We start from the raw sequence: 17,888 nt of genomic DNA, 5'->3' as shown, positions 1-17,888 counted from the left end.
CGAGTTTGACAGGGGACATGTATGCTGCTTTTTAGGTCGAGCGTAGAAGCAGCGCGCATGCGCTGCTCTAGGAATCGGCCTCTTGGAATCACTTCAGACTTTGTAGAAGCTTGTGCTTGTGGTGCTTACACGCTATTGGCCTTTGCGTCTTGCTTCAGCACGCATTTGGCCAAGGGTGTGTGGATGTCCCAGCGTCTCTGGAAATGTTTACTCCCAGAGCGTTTTGCTCTTGGGAGCCAGGTGCGGCACACCGGGGCCATCTGTTTTGTGTCAGGTTTCATTTCCAGACATCGCAGAAGGCGTGTCCCCTCTGCCCCACCTTCACAAGAGTGCGTGCCGCTTTAACTTTTGCGGCCGCGCTTGTTCTAATAGGCCTTAATAGCTGCTACGGCTTCTTCTAAACCGCATGTTATTTACCAGACAGCTCTGAGCGCAGAGCGGGCGCCTCGTTCATCAGCCGACTAAACGTGTAAATATGCTTTGCACTGCTAAACGATGCTGAGCTGAGGCACTCAACAATGAAACAGACTGACACAGCGGGTGTACAATTAGAAAGCTTGGCACTCTTTGATGGCAGTGTTTACCCACACGCTCATGCTTTCAGACACGATGCTTGTAAGCAAAGCCATTAGGTACTGGTTATGCCGTTGAGATCCCGCTCACGCACGGCGCGCTCTGCCTCCGCGTCCTCGCGTGCGCAAGGTCCCTGGCCAGGGAGACGCCAGACATCTTGAGGCTTGTTGCTTTGAAGTGCTGCTGATACGGACGGAGGTGTAATGAATTCCCTTTGACACCAGCGCATGTGTTGTGGTACATTTTGATTCCACATACTTCTGCGACTGTGGCAACTCTGCAAAGTGTCCAGAACTTATGCTTTGTAACTATTTTCGATTCGTAGATGTGCGCATTTAAAAAACGTGTCAGAGAAGGGATCATACAAATGAGAAAACCTACGCAGTGGTACATTTGTGAGGATTCCCAAAATTTTGGATCATATTTTTCACGCTCATCTGTCCTTCTAAACTCTCACTTTAACAAGGTATAGTGGGGCTCCATCGCACCCTCATTGCATGGGAGACGTGTAGGAAAGGAAGATTTTTCATGGAAAATATTGGACAAGAAAAAGGAAGAAATCAAAGTTATTTTACAGACTCTTGCATTGCATGAATTTGCTATTTTTATTTCGCTCCAAATAGCTTAGTTACATTACATGACTTGTACAGAATGACAGGGTTTTGAACCGAAGCCAGGAGTTGTTTAGAAATGTCCTGTTAACTCGCAGTCTCCGTCCCTTCCATCCATCCTTTTTTCAACACCCAGCCGATTAGCAAAGCCAATCACTTGTAAAATAAATGTTCTGGATGTCCAGCGTTTCCACTTTTCTGTTTCCCGTTTGCCTTTGTTTGTCTGTGTATTTGTCTGCTTTTTATCTTTTGGCAATCTTCTTTTTCCCCGTTTCTTTCTATGCATTTTCTCTCATGGCATTCTTCCTCTACTAAGCTCTGCGTCATATTTCTGTGTGCATTTGTCTGCTCCTTTTTTATAGTTTGTTCTATGCTTCACGTATTTACTTTTACTTTCTGACCTCTTCTCTTCTATCGTTCTTGTTTTTAAATAGCAGGCAGTCCACTCCTTTTGTCATAAACTCAAACAACTTTGGGCCACAAGTCACTTGAGGCTATTTAATCCTCTCCCCTACCCTGCATACAATACCAGAATAAATATTCACAATACTTGTCGAGCAGCTCAGCTGTGCTCAGTGACTCTGAGCTGCTCATAACTAAATCCCCGAGTCTTGTAACAAACCATGCTAATGTTGCTTATGCACACATTCTGGCTAACTTCTTCGTGGTCATGTACTTGACCAAAATTACCACTGATACCAGGTAATTCTGCTCTTACTTCCTTTATTTAACTTTATGACCCTGGCTTTAGTTTCTACATGTTCAGTAGCCAATGCTGCACTTGCCAGTGACTATACCTTTCTGCATGTACATTACCTATATAGGGTTTTGCTAAATATGTGCTATTACCACTTTTGGGTGATTACAACACTACAGTTGCGATGTAAGGTTTTAGTCGTAATTTAATTTTTATGTCTCATGCAGATATTTTATTTATGAACAGTGGGTTTAGAGGCTACTTGTTGCTTACCATTGGTTGGTTTCTTTGCCACTCTAATTTTCTTGTTTCTTATTAGTCAGTTGTCATAGGTTTCCCTCCTCTTCATGTGTTTGTCCCACCCTTGGAGCATGGACGCATTACTTATGTCCTTCCACTGCTCACTTTTGAAGCATTACTTTTTAATTTGTTTCTTTTAAATACTCTACAAAAGTGCATTTGTTTTACAGATGTCTCTCTCGTGTACTGCTCTTCTCCTCTTACCCGTACTCTGTGATGCTCTATTGCTTGTGTGCTTGTCTCCAGGCTCCTCATTATTGTGCTCATCAATATGTGCTTCTCGTACAGCAGCTACATTGCTCTACAAAATACCTCAAAAACATTGCCAATATCTCTGACTAAACACTTATAAGGTCCAAAGGCGTGACCTATTGGCTATGCCAATGCTTGTTCTTATTTGTAGTAGCCATGCCTCTTCTCATTCACTTCTTGGTCACACAAAGGTAGGAGAGGAGCAGAGGGCCGAAAACCCAGCTGACCCCACAGTGCTGGCTCGTGCTGCCTTTAACAACAGCTCGGAGTCGTTCTAACCACTAACTAATATTTGTTGTATTGTTATGATTTTAATTTAAAGTAAAGCAATAGCTGTTTATTTTGTGGAGCATGTTTGTCAGAGTAAATCTGACAGCAATAGGGAAGTTTACGGGCTATTAATTCTCACCTGACACTTAGCAAATACTAATGGTTGCAGGACTAGTAAAGATCCAAAATCGCTGAGCTTGTACAGTGCCAAGCAATCTTCTCCCTCAGCTTTTGTATGTTGTAAAATGAAATGCCTTTAAAGTTTGTTTTTATCTAATTTGCTGTACATTAAAAGACAGAGGTCAAATATTGCGCTCTGTCTGTAGTTTTAAAGGAAACTTGGTGTTTTCTTTCTCTGACTGCAAAGTGAGAGGATTTATGTGACAATCTTGCTGGGTACTCTGAGCATGAAATGGCTGAAGAGTTATGTTTTGTTTATAGCATACAAAAACATTAAGTACCTGTAAATGAACAATTCAAATACTTCAGAAGATATCAGAATGAGGAAATCACAAATGAAGCACTTTTTATTTGTAATTTTTAAGTGTGGTGAAAACAAAGATTTTAAAACGATCAAAACAAATCAATACACTAGGTGATGCTGATTTCTACACATTAATGTTTGTGATTGCAGTGCGCTATCCTAACATACTTTAGTAATGTGTTTGCGGCAGCGTGCTCCAAAATGTACCACCAGCTGCATACTACATCCTTACTACTCTCCTGCTGAATACATTGGCTACACTTGGTGTTTGTCTAGCACATTAATTTTTCACAATCCCTATGGCTTTAGTGATGTAACTTCAGTGGCAGCACCCAACTCTGAAAATTATTCCAGCACCATTGGTGCATTCCGCTTGGGGAATGTAAATTTATGCATGAGCCCTTTTTGGTATACAGCTGTTCAACTATCTTATTTCTACTCAGGCCTTGAAGGAAGCAGCATACTGTTTTTGAAATAGCATTTGCTGAAATATCTGGCAAGCGCTTCTCAGCTTTTACTTTAGTTCTCAGTGTTAACACTCAAGTGCTGAAAAAGAATAGTCTTCATCAGCATATTTTAATAAGATCAGCTGAAAACAGTGCAAGGGCACTTTGATGACTTTTCACAAGTATCTAAAACTACACAGTGATATAAGTCAAGAGCAATAAAGGAAGTATGTGCACGGCCATTACAATCGACTATTAGAAGAACCACTCAATATGCACCTTTTATCAGCAACACTTGTAGTGCAAGTTTCGACAAAGCATTTGCTACCTGAGCAGAGCCTGTTTCTAAGCATTCCAAATTTCCTAATGTTTACAGATGAGAGACCTAAAGAATAAGGAGATTGTGAAGCCTAATATTCTATTTCATTCAGATTAAATAACCAAGTTACTCCCTTTGCGTACTTGACTCACTAAAGTTAGCAATAGCAATCAGAAAAGGCTTACCCAAGGTTGGGTGGTAGAGGGATAGCGACTCAGATACAACATAACACAGTATTGTCAAATCTGTATCTCTTTTAGTGGCTGGTGGTGTAATTTAGAGGGCGGTATGGAATGAAACCCTCAAAATAACTCCATGACTCAGTCCACATTATGTACTTCCTTCACTTCACCCACACTCACCTTGCATCCACCTGTCCCCTTAAACCCACCTTTCTGGCATCAATGCAGCATTTGGCCTCACCACAGACCATCATTTGTGACCAGTGTAAAAATGTTTGCAATTACCTATGGTGTACAGGAACACTAAAAGCCAGTGGCAAAGCCAAAAGACCACAAAGGTGAGACCTATTGGCTTTGCCACCACTTTTTTTTATTCTGGTTCTGTTTCCAAGGAGTACTACTATTGTAGAAGTAAGGTCACACAAACTTTCTCAAGCATGTGTGTGTCTTGCTTACAATTAGGTTCTCCTATTTCAGTTTTTATTTTTTGTGTATTTCAGTGGTGGTTTCTCAATGTTTTCTGACCCTTTTGAAATCAAGTGTTTATTCAGCCGCCTAAACCCCAAAATAGATAACTGTGTTTTTCCAGTGTTTACAAAACTTTATTTTGCAGTGATTATAATAAATCATATATTTAATTTAAAGGAGTAATAATGCAGGGTATGTAGTTTCATTCCACAGGCAGTGTGTGCAATGGACTTGTTGGACTGTTTTAAGCATAGAACGTCTGCGTATTGCACTGTCCCTTACATCTCATTACCGTCTCTTAAGTCTCATTGCTTCTCATTCTCACTCTGTCTTATTTACATGACTATTAATGGATTAAAATGGTAAGAGAGCTGTATACAGATGTTTTAATTAAAAAATTCTTACTGAATGTTATGACATTGTAGAGGTGATCAACCCTGCCTACAACTTAGCACTTTGTGAAACCTTTAACATTTTGAATTACACCAGATTGATTTGTAGCCTTGCATTGTAAAGCACCTGAAACTTTATGCTTTAAGCATGCCCACCACTGCTTTTCTACACTCCTTGTCTGATTCACTAAAGTGGTGATGCAGTTGTAGGGATGTAGTTTCCAAGTATCTCCATGGAATATGTCTCACTTTAGGCCAGCTCTGATCTTTTAACAGACATCACATTGTACTCTGGGGCTTGAAATATAGCTGTCAACATTATAACTAGAGGCTCAAAAACTCCATTAATGAAGTGCAGTTGGGTAAAAAACGAGGATTAGCTGAAGGTGTCACACATAAAAATGAGAATTTTGATGGTATGTAGAAAGGCTTGTGTAATTGTTAGAACTGGGGGTCTCTAGTTGGCTGAGGCCGTTACCTTAGTCCAAATAGGGACCCTTGCTTCTAGTCAGGGAAACGAGGGACACCCTCTTTGATAACCCTTGCTCACCCCCTGGTAGCTTGGCATGAGCAGCCAGGCTTATCTTCAAGGCAATGTGTAAAGTATTTGCAACCACACTCCCAGTGACACAGTGATAACACCACAAATGGACACCACACTGATGTATGAAAATAGCGGTATCTTTATCAAGTAGAAAAATAGGGCAAGACCAAATGATAAAAATCCAACATATAATATTTCTTTTTGCTGGTTATTAGGCCAACAAACACTTGTAGGTTCTTGCGGTATTAATGAGCAGTTCACGATATTCAAATGCAGTCCTAATGCAATGCTATGCAGTTCGTAATGCAGTTTGTATTGTCAGTCTAATGTAGTTTGTAATGCAAGAATAATGCAATCCTCAAAGCAAGTAATCAGGCAGTTCGTAATGCAATCCTCAATGCACGTCATCAGGCAGTTCGTAATGCCAGAAAAAAGCAATCCTCAATGCACATAATCAGGCAGTTCGTAATGCAAGTATAACGCACTCCTTAATGCAAGTAATAAGGCCGTTCGTAATGCGAGAATAATTAAATCCTCAATGCACATAATCAGCAGTTCGTAATGCAGGAATAATACCAGGCTAATCGACGCAATTAGCGCGGGCACCACTAGGCCCCAACCACAGACAATCCTGAACTTCGGAGGGCGGCCTCGGTTCCTCAGGGCAGGTCCGGGCCGCTCAAGGACTCATCGCGTCTAACGCGATGCAGCGGGAGAGAGACGGGAGCACTCCAGTACTCCTCCAGCGCCTCCCCAGGCCACACACGCTTGCGGCTCCCGACTGGAGTCCAAGCCTTACCTTGGGAATGCGCTGCCTCGCTCTCTCTCTCTCCCCGCTCGTCGGACGTCCTGCTGGGCACTCCCTATGACGACGCAGCTCCGATGCAAGTCGACGCTGTAGCTGGAAAGGTTATGGCGCTGCCTTCTCTGTTGCTGACGATCTTGGGCAGATTCCTCTTGCGAACAATGATCACGATTACCTCACGATTTCCTTAGCTTTACGAAATCCTTCAGCACGTTGCGGCTCAGGCCGGCGGCGGTGATCTTGGTCCGCAGTCTGTTACGATGGCGGCTCGGGCCTCAAACAGCTACACAGCAGCGTGGATGATGATTCATGCTGCGGGGGCACTGCAGTCACGGGGCACTTTCCAACCAGCACCACGAACCCTACACAGTCTCAGGGTGCACACACAGACAAAGCGTCGCTGAGACTCGATTGGGTTTCGGGCCACACAGTCCCGAGGCAATGCTTACGAAGGTCTCAGGCTGCAAAAAGAATACGCACAAAGCGCAGCTGAGACACACTTGGAAACGTTTATGTTCCTGAGTTTCCACAACAGGGAGCCAGCTCTCCTCGGGCCCTTGGAGACAAGTTACTTTGGGACACAGCAAACAGCAAAGTCCTTTCAAGCAGGGGGACACAGCACACATCAAGTTCCCTTAGCCTCTCCATAGTTAAATCAGCAAACTGCAGGCCAGCCCCAGAACACACAGCAAGGGTTAGTCCTTCTCTTCAGCTGTTCTTCCTTGGCATAGGTTCCTCTTGACCACGAAGTAGTTTCAATCCTTTTCAGTCTTGATCAGTCCAACATTCAGGGGTTTCAGCTCTCGTAGTGATACCCCTAAATGTCTTTGAAGTCTTTGTGTTCAGAGACACTGACCCCTGTCCAAACCAGTTCTGGGTTACTCCCTGCCAGTGACACCTTCTTCCTTTGATAGTGGGGGTCTGGTTCCTCAATCACTCAGCAGGAGGTGGAGCCATTCTTTTATGGCAGCAGCCCAGGCCTCTACACATCCAGGTGGCTACTCCTCCCCCCTACCCTCCAGATGCAGGTCAGCCTGTTGCTGGCTCACCTACTCCTCCCCTGGGTCAAGACATTTCCCAGATCCTATCACTTTCAAATCCAGACAATCAATCCACAACCAGGCAGAGACACACAGAATTGTTAGAACAAAAAAAAAACAGCCACTTCTAAAAGCGTGGTTTCTAAACACAAAATGCAAAAACCACCTTCACAAAAAGATGTGCTATTAAATTGTGAGTTCATGCACACTAAACTTCACCTCTCCATCTTAAGCATATAGGAAGATAGGCTGGTAACATATTACACAGCCTTCCCCATTCTGTCCTATGGGCAAGATGGTCTTGCAACAGTGAAAAACGAAATGGAGAGTATTTCACTGTTAGGACATGGTACACACCTCAGTACATGTCCTACCTTTCACAGACACTGCACCCTGTCCAGCGGTACCTTGGGCCTACCATAGGGGTGTCTGATGTGCATGGAATGGGAAGGGTAAGGCCTGGCAAGTGGGTGCACTTGTCAGGAAAACATGGCAGTTAGCAAACTGCGTGCAGGCACTGCAGTGGCAGGCCTGAGTTCTCTCTTTAGGGCTACTTGTGTGGGTGGCACAATAAGTGCTGCAGGCCCACTAGTAGCATTTGCATTACCAGCCTTGGTACACATAGTGCACTTTACTAGGGACTTTACTAGTAAGGCAAACATACCAATTATGGACAACCAATTACCATAACACTTTATACAGGGAGCACTTGCACTTTGACACTGATCAGCAGTGGCAAAGTGCCCAAAGCATCTAAGCCAGTAAAACGCAATCCATCACAGCATCAAAAATAGAGGAGGTAGAGACAAACAGTCAGGGGTAACCATGCCAAGAAATGCCAGGTCTAATAGTAATGTTTTCACCTCTATCCCATGTGCGTGATGACAGCACTCTTTTTACAGGTACTTTTTATTATACCTTGCATTGAATGTTTTAATCCTGTGTTTGGCAGTTGACCTGCTATCAGTAGCAACGTGTTAGAAAAGTTGGCTGATACATCAAAAGAGTTTAACCATTCTGTCTATTTTGCTAAATGTGTTAGTACATATTAACCAAAAATTGTATGAGCCAGCTATTTAACCAGTATGTGAAAGAATTAAACACTGCCAAAAGATCAAATATGATTTTAATTTTACCCGCTTCTCGTCAGTGTATATAACAATTAGATCAGACCTAAAACATGCTTGACTCTGCACCATTAATCCCAGTGCAAAAAACTGAAGGAAACACATTTGAGTGGCATACCTAAACAACAAAACTCAAGCTGAATATTCCTAGACCACTCTTTCTTGCTGCCACCATATATAACAAAGTTATATAGGGATGGCCCTCTCAGGAAGAAATACAAATGACTCATTCTTCCTCACTTTCCTTTCTTTGAATGTAATTTTAATTTGTGGTTGTGCAGTTGTTTATCAGTGTTCATATGTTTACACTAATTTAGGCTGTTTCCCTTTCGGTGGGGTTTATCAGTTATTTTATGTTTTAACTTAAAAAAACAGGATACCCTACTTACAATTAACTAATTAGAAAAGAAGTATTCAGTCCAGCCTTGTTGGAGCAGGGTACTTACAGGTTTAAAATGTTATGGTGGCTGCTATATCTTGACTGTAGGGTTCTTACCCTACAGACAAGATATAGTAGTCACTATAACAGTAACATTTTCCTGTTCAGTCCTATGATTTGCCTCTTTTCAAATCCAATATGCTTTTCTTACTTTGTAAGACTATCATATAAACATGCCTGCAAGTTATATTGAGATGTGTAAGTCTGTCTTTGCCACACAGAGTGCTTTGCTTGTATTCAACTTTGGCCATTCCGACTTTTTCCACCTTTTTCTTTTTCACAGAATCTTTTTCTTTCTTTTCCTTTTTCACAGAATCAAGACAGGAGAATATAGTCTTTGTTGGAAATCTGCCGAACAACATATCTAAGGTAAAGTGTGAGTTATTTTTCTCTCTGAGTAGTTTATATAGATTTGGAACACCCATGGGCACACTGCATCTGAAAGTTGTACTGTGTGCCTTTGCAGTACACCCAATGTCTAACTCCCTGTGCGTGTTTTCTGTGTTATAAGTATATTTTCACATTTGTTTCCTCCTACTCCACATAGTTATTACTCCTTTTCCTCTTGTGTGATCATATTTCCTTTAAAGGTTTAATTAATAATTCAATATTAACTGTAAATGACAGTTACTGACCAAAGGCAACCGGTTGCGGCCTGAAACACGCCTGACAATATCTGATTAACTGCATCACTAAACAGATGGTACAGTCCAGAGCTATCCCTCAGGCAACATCAATCTCACAGGATTAGTCCTTAGACCATAGAGTTATGGCTTTGGTTGCATATATTAGGCATTCAGGTATTGAATAAAATATTAGAAGTTCAGTCTTTACAGGCATCATTTTTCCAAGCTAACACTGGTGATGCTAGCTGCGGTTTAGCAGAATTATCCCTGTAGTTTCACAGATCTTATTAGGTCATATTATAGATGGTCTTATTAGGTCATATTATAGATGGTAGAGTAAAATCTCAAGTTCAGCAGCTGTTCGAGGCATAGACATTGGGCTGCACAGCTGTAACTGGTGTTACCTACGTTTTATAGGCATATTTCTTTTCAAGTTACACAGAAATTACAAGTCTGGGCCAGAGCAGGGAGCTATCGTCCTGCTTACAGATATTATGAGTTGAGTCCATAGCAAAATTAATATTTATGTAAATCAGATTTTATAGTTGTGATTTCTCTTAGTAAGTATCTTGATCGTGTCAGTCAATTCTTACTGGCTACGTCTTTAGCAGATACATATTACTCAGCAGAGCCTGCCCTAATGTCACTCACAGAGATATGCAGTATCCAGTATTGGTCCACGATGAACCAATGATTCCCATTTACATTCATTAAATGTACTTTTATCTAATTCTGCTATCCTGATACTCTGGCATGGCTCCATCCCCAGTTGACAAAAGTTGTGCACCCGAGTTATAGACTGGCAGCATCACATGTACTCCTCCTACACGTTCCTTACCAAATGGCCATTCAATGTCTTGTGTATGCTATATCTTTTAGGAACACATCCTGCTCCTGTTTGCAAAGTATTCTCCGAATCACGTGCAGAGGATACAGTCTGGTGGCGCAGATTCTAGAATTGCGTGTCACTTTTAGTAGGGCGTGAGGAACAGAATGGATGTTTTGGAAGCCGTCCTACTGATTAATAATAATAAATAGATTGTTTTGTCTTCCACCTTTGAGTATTGTGAATTCTGTGAGTGGTTCAGTGCACTGTTTACAGTTTGAAGGGAGTTGCATAATGGAAACTTATTAACAGGACTCCGCAGTCTCGGTGGACTGACACACAGACTACCATATCCAACACCCAAAGGGTGGCATATGAGGGAGCTATACTGTGTTGTCTATTTGTGCCTGTGTGCTAGAGTCTCAGGGAGAAACTGATTTCCTTCTGTGGTATGCAGTGCAGGTTTATAGCCCTCGGTACCTGGGGGATTGTGTGGTTACAGAAGTAGGTAGAGCACAAGACTTCTGTACACAGGGTCAAACCTGTTGGTACTGAGCAGTCATACTTTTCATTTGCCTTCTTTTCAGAGTCTGAAAATGTCCACCTAGATGGACAATCTTGGTTTAGTTCCTAGGCCTAGTTATGCTCACTGTTCTGCTGCTAAACACACAATACTGGTGCGACCTGATGAAAGGAGCATCCTTAAGTGTTCTTCTTCGCTGACCTTGGACATCTGTGCTGCCCTGCCCATTTCCTGAAACTGGTCTCGCCTGCTGAGTAGTGTGAAGTTGCCATTGTCTTTCAGAGTATGCTCCCCCCTGCTCCTTTGAAATTCCCACCTCACCCTCTTCCTCTCTGGCAGCCCCCGAGTAAAAACAGCCTTCTCTTGATCTCTGTCCGAGAGCAGTCAATGTTCACATCTTTACACTTTGAAAACCAAAGGGGACAAAAAGGCAAATGCTCTTCTTGAAGATTGGAGAAAGCATCATGTTATGATAAAGTCAGCACTTAGTTTGGCTCAGACTACCGCGCTGGCTTCCAAAATGGGTTATGCTGGCACCCTTGAGCTAATATTTTGTGCATCGTTTAGACAGTGGCCACTGTGCACGAGTCCATTGCATACTTATTGGCAGGTAATAAACCTCTACTAACTTGCAGTTCGACTAGAGTGGACAGGGGCTTGCCAGGATCGTTAGAAGCAGCGTTATATATGTACCTATTTTACGTATTTGCATTTTTCTATAGCAAGTACGAGACCCAAGGGTGTCCGAACACTTTCCAGTAATAATTATTATTAGTAGTGTACTACGTAATGTTCACGTCTTCTCGGCAGGTACAAGCAAATCAAAAATCTATTTACATGGTCATAGAGGTGTTAAAGAAGTTTCATAGTTGGTATTTCTTAATCAGTAACATTTCTAAGCTCTTTTTGAAGTCCTCATACCAGGGTTTTTTGCAGATCTCTGAAGTAATCGATTTCCATATTCTGGAAGAAATTCTAGAGAAGGATTGGAAAATGTTTGTTGTTTCTTGAACCAGAAGGGTGCTTTTTTGAGCCTGGTATTTTAGGGTACAACAATGCAATCAATCAATCAGTTGATTTGTATAGCGCATCTTATCACCTGAGAGGTTATCCAGGCATTTGCAGGGTCTGAGGGACTCACTCAAATAGCTCGGTCTTGAGCACCTTTTGGAATTCCAGTAGAGAAGTGGGGGCCTGGAGCTGCAAGGGGAGGCCATTCGATGTCTTCGCTGTGAGGTAGGAGAAGGAGAGCCCTCCGCTCATGCTTCTGTTGATGCAATGAGTATGGGAGTGCGAGGGGCATGCGGAGCGTAGTTGCCTGGCTGTTTGGTGAAATTCAGGCATGCTTGATGTAGGCGAGTCCTTGGTTGTGTATGGCCTTGAATGTATGCATGGGACAGCAGCTTGAATTGGCACATCTTCCAGTGAAGTCCTTTCAGGTGAGGGGTGATGTAGGTCCATCAGAGGTCAAGGAAGAGCCTAACTGCAGCATTCTCAATGGTCTGTGGTCTCTGAAGGAGGAGTGTGGCGATCCTCGAGTAGAGAGCGTTACTGTAGTCCAGTCTGGCAGTGATGAGAACTTGTGTGACTGTGCGTCTTGTGCTCAGGGGGAACCATTTGAAGATTTTTCATAGCATGCCGGGAGTGAAGAAGCAGGCAGATGAGATTGCGTTGATCTGGGACTTCTTGGTCAGCTTGCTGTGCATGATGATTCTGAGGTTTCTGACATGTTTCGGGAAGGTGGGTGCCAGTTCCAGTTCCAAGGGCCACAATGAAGTGTTCAAAGGAGTGTTGTTATCGAAGATCATGACTTCTGTTGTGTCAGTGTTGCGCTTCAGGCAGTTATCTCTCATCCAGTTGGCGGCGCTCGTCATGCACCTGTGGAAGCTGGTTCCGGTGGTGGTGGTGTGGTCCTAGGAGAGGGGGACAATGAGTTGAGTGTTGTCGTCATATCATATGATGTTTAGTTCCTGGGCTGTGCCGATGTTGGCCAAGAGTATCATGTAGGTGTTGAAGAGGGTGGGGCTGAGGGATGAGCCCTCCGGGACACCACAGAAGATTACCTTGGGTTCGGAGGTGAAAGATGGTAGGCAGATTTTATGTCTTTTTCCCATGAGGAAGTAGACGGTCCATTTGAGAGTGTCCCCATGGATGCCGATGTCATGCAGCCTTGCAATCAGTTTGTGGTGGAATATGGTGTTGAATGCCTCTGAGAGGTCGAGGAGGATCAGGGCCGCCGTCTCTCCTCGGTCGAGGAGAGCTTGGATGCCGTCACTGGCTGCGATCTCGGTGCTGTGTTTGCTGCAGAATCTAGACCTGGAGGTTTCGAGAAGAAGGTTCTGCTCCAGGTGTTTGGTGCAAGGCTTTGTCTGTAATGTAGACAATTGTGAAGATGCTTCTGGCTTCATTCGGGAGCCAGTTGAGAGAGATGAGCACTGGAGTAATGTGATCGAAGTGTCCCACTCTTGAGATCAGTCTTTGCTGAAACATGAGGCCTTGAGGATAGCCTTAATTGGAGCTGGGTGCACTTTGAAGGACCCTGGTGAGTAGCAAATTACAATAGTCAAGTCTAGAGGTTATGAGCATTTGCACCACATTTTAAAAATCTGATTTTGGATGAATAGCTTGATAGTTGTACGAAGGTTGAGATGATGTAGTGCACTCTGTTAATGTAATTTATGTGCGCGTGTAGATTCAGACTCTTGCTGAAGGCGATCATAGCAGATTTAATTTTTCAATGGTTTGGATTTGCAGTTTTGGGTGTTTAATGAACTCTGCTAAATTTGAACGATGAGTAGTAGATTGGGAGGAATGTAGAATGTCCTAGCTGACTTAACAGAAGCTTTCATTTTTATTAAGGCCTAGGTGGCAAGGATTATGCTTTCTTCCTTTGCTTTATTCGAACAGCAGCCATTTTCACAGTATTATAAAAACTAGCATTCTCATAAGTACTTGGGAATACAGCAAAACTTCACAACCAATCATGAACTACCAGTCCAAAGAAAGCCCCTTTTTTTTGCTTGAGTTACAGCACTGCACGGTTATCAGACATCTTGTTTAGTTACTTCAATTTCTAGCAGAAGAGAAATAATTATCAGCAACTGGGACTATTGACATCCCATCAGGCATAATCCAAAGTCAGCATTTAGCATTTTACCACCATTGACCTAAGTCTGGGCTCTCAAAGAAACATACAGTAGAAGAAGTACAACAAAAAATTTATACTTAGTAGTCACAAGAAGGGTCGAGGTTAGTACAATCCTTGCCTCTGAATACTATATTTAATTGAAACTTTCCACCATGTCAGCTATTACATTTTTTATTCTATTTCTGAGGCAGCCGCGGGCCTCCTTCAGTGACTTGCATAATTGCCCTACCACATATTTGGCCACCGGGGCCCACTCGTAGGATCTAGGATACAGGATGTCGTCGAGGTCTAGCATGTCCATCTCCATTTCAGAGGTAGGAGGTCCCATATCAGAGCCTGGGTCAGGGGAGGGGCTCTAGGGTCTAGAGGGGTCTGCTGCATCATTTGAATCACCCAGTGGAAACAGACTAGGAGGGCCCTATCATTTTCTCTGGGTGCTTAGGGAGGGCCGTTGGGGGGCTAGGGGGGAGATGGGTGGCGGGCTTGGGGGGGGTGGCCCGGGCCTGGACTTCCTGCTTCAGGAATGTAATTGCATCATGGTCCACCCTGGGTTTTACGAGGTAAATGCTTTGAACTCTGTGGCACCTAAGTGAGGAATGATGGCCCTGTGGGGATACAGGTTCCCAGTCTGACTTGGGGGCTCTAGCACACTCCTGGGCTATTTGCCTAGCCAGGTACCCTTCCATAGAGTCCATAGCCTCCGCCACTGCCTTTAAATAGAGGCATCTACAGCCTCATAGAAATCGTCATTCCAGGGGAGGTAAGCCAAGGAGTCCTCTTCCCCAAGTGTGCCCTCAGGCATCTGCATGTCATAGGCACCAAGGTTAATAGGTTCATAGGCGCAGTGCAGGCTGATATTGTACTGGGGTCCAGTAGTGTTTGGATGGGCAAAGCCGTACTGTTCATAGGGTCTAAGCCTACGGATACAAACCCCTTAGGATCACTGGTCTAATATCCTGGGACAGCGTCCCCACAGAGGCCTACATGGCCACCGAAAATTTGATAAGAACTGCTGGGCATCAAGAAATGAAACACAGACCCCCGGAGGGCGTCACAACATTTGCTTAAAGCTGTATACAGACCCTGATGCACGGGCAGTCAGTCTCCACCTGGAGACAACGCTTAGCTGGCTAACGTGGCGCCTAATGTCAAAAGAATGTGCGCCGTGGAGCCAAGATCCAAGCTGCGCACAGTGCCGACTAGTGGGTGGTGAACTGCACCGCACGCACCATCCCCAAAACAAAATAGACACACACGACTGTGAAAGGACCGCAAAGCGTTCCCCTGGCCACATCATGTAATAAAACCCTTTCACCACAGCGGTTCAGAATAAAAATAATGACGTTATAGGGAGCAGTTAAGAACACAGGACTTATCTGTGGTTGCGAACAGCTAAGAAAGAGAGAGCTGCAACACAGGCAAGGGACTTTGGACTGTTGATCCATTATTCGTTGTTAACTTTTGCTGTATTCGCAAGTGCTTATGGGAATGGTAGTTTTTATAATACTTTTGAAAATGGCTGTTGCTTGAATAAAGTAAAGGAAGAAAGCATAATCCTCGCCTCTGATCCTGACATAGAATTTGTGGGTTAAGCTTAAATTGGTTGAATACAAATAACCTTATGTGCTACTTAAGAATTTGATTTTGTTAGAGAATTTCGTGTTGAGATGATACTTTTAGATATAACTATGTATTGTCTGCATAGAGATGATAGGAGAAGGTGGACTGTTTTTAAAGGTCCTATGTAGAAATCGAAAAGAATTGAGGATAAAGTAGAAGCTTGGGCTACGTCTTGGGCAATGTATAGCAGTTTGTTTTTGTGGCAATCGTACTCAGGTGTTCTCCCAGTGCCTGGTTTCATTTAATGACATTGTTTTTCAACCTCAACACTACACACTCCAACTCTGTAGGCCTTTCAGGACCTTATACAGCTCCCTGTGTAGTATTTAGAAATTGTTGCTCAGTGCAGCCTTATTGCCACTCACAGTTTTATTGCCTTAGAGCAGAGGTCTTCAAACTTTTGGATGCCGAGACCCCCCTGTCAACATTTTGAGGCGTAAGGACCCCCTCCTGACAAAAATGTCTAAACCTGTTGACTAAATTGCGTGGGATGAAAATGTAAATGAGGTTATGTGATGCCGCGTATTTTGGGATAGCATTGCTTCATTATTTTGATATTTGTTACACACAGTAACGCTGAGGAAAGATTTCACCCAATCAGTACCCATTTATAACCAAAATACAGCAATTATCATCAGAAAGATTTCAAGTCAACCTTTGTGAAGGGCCTTCCACTCTGCAGCAATACGTGCTGCCACATGAGAAGCTCACCTGTCCCTGACCGGAAGAAGCAGGGGTCCCTTAAAACCCTGGCGGTTTTGTGTAGAGTTAAGCCGTTTACCCATGCAGCTTTCCTCTCACCCCCTCCCTTCCATCCCTCTCTCCTCTCCTAACCCCGGATCCCTCTCTCACTTTGCAGGTCATTTTCTTTCACCCCTTTTTACAACTTCTGAACTCTCCCCATTCAACCTCTCACTTCACCTTTAATCACCTCTTGCCATTCTGTCCTTTCACTGCCCTCATCTCTAACAGTCTCTCACATTTATCTCATGGCCTCTCTGGCCCTGTCACCTCCCGTGCCCCTCAGCACTTCTCATTCACCTCGTCTCTTCATTCAAATTTTTGTCTATTTGTATCTTACACCTCTCCAGTCCCCCCATTCCTCTTTCACATCTCCCCTTTGTTCTAACAGAAGCCCTCACCTTTGGATCACACTCACTTCTTGCGTGTCCACACTTCTCTTCGGCAATTCACATTTCTCCTCATCCCTGACCTCTTCAATCAAATTCTCTCACTCCCTTGCTGTCCTCTCTCATTTTGGGTGCGGATGCAAGTTCAGAATGGGATGAATGAATGTATGATTACTGATGGGCTTGTTTGAGTGAGTTGCATATTGAGTAGTGAGGGGGACAGGTGAGTGAAGTGTCACATGAGTGCAGGATGAGTAGTGTACTCGTGTGACTGCAGGTTGAGGTATAGTGTGAGCAGGACAAGTGCATTTTGAGTGCAGAGTGATCACTGTCAGTGCAAGGTGAGAGGGTGAAGGGTGCAAGTGCATGGTGATCAGTGTGAGTGCATTGTGATCACTGTGAGTGCAAGGTGAGCGTGACAATAAAGGGCGAGAATGAGGAATGAGTTGTCTGAATGCAGGGTGCATACCCAGACCCATGAAGTAACTCAGCATGTTATTGACGGGGCGTAGACTTTAAGATCTAAGTTAAACTATTGCGGCATTAATCGGGGATCGAGGGTGAAGGAAATAAATAATGTGCTGATCCTGCAACAAACTTCCAGTCCTATGGTTAGGGTTACCAGCAGATTATTTTGATGGCCCAGTCGGTACAAAAAAAAGCAGTCACCTAAAGCGGTATTTTCAGCGCTTATCTGTGCATACTTCCCTGGGCCGGCTTTAGTGCTGGTGGTGCCCTGTGCGACAATGTTTGTTGGTGCCCCCCCAATAACCACCCCACCACGGATTCTCTCACTAGCACACTTTAACAGTGACCAAGTCTCCATAACCCCACACTCTCAGATGCATTGAATTAGTTATATAGTGCCACTCATACCAGTGTAGGGTGTCCGAGCACTTTGCATCACACACACATTACACAGAGACAATCAATCATAAGTGTGTAAATCAGTGTATAGGAAATGTTACATAAGCCAAAGGACTAAAAGTATAGGAGTTACATGTCATCCATACTGGTAGGCAGCATAGTTCAAGAGTGCTTGGTGTGGAGAAGCACAAACTCAGAG

At 43.6% G+C, this 17,888-nt stretch overlaps 1 protein-coding gene across 1 annotated transcript in view; it reads left to right on the top strand.

Moving 5' to 3' along the window:
• The window catches only part of LOC146866833 (uncharacterized), a 409,043-nt gene that overhangs the window by 104,450 nt on the left and 286,705 nt on the right, over positions 1 to 17,888 (top strand). The window contains exon 3 of the mRNA XM_085617773.1: positions 9,263 to 9,318. Coding sequence (XP_085473899.1) covers positions 9,263 to 9,318 — 56 coding nt within the window. The remainder of the gene's footprint in view (positions 1 to 9,262; positions 9,319 to 17,888) is intronic.

The sequence above is a fragment of the Triturus cristatus genome, chromosome 1_2 (genome assembly GCF_964204655.1).
Source record: "Triturus cristatus chromosome 1_2, aTriCri1.1, whole genome shotgun sequence".
NCBI classification, from domain to species: domain Eukaryota; kingdom Metazoa; phylum Chordata; class Amphibia; order Caudata; family Salamandridae; genus Triturus; species Triturus cristatus.
The sequence above is the reverse complement of the archived record's forward strand: the minus strand, read 5'-3'. Positions and strand labels throughout refer to the sequence as shown.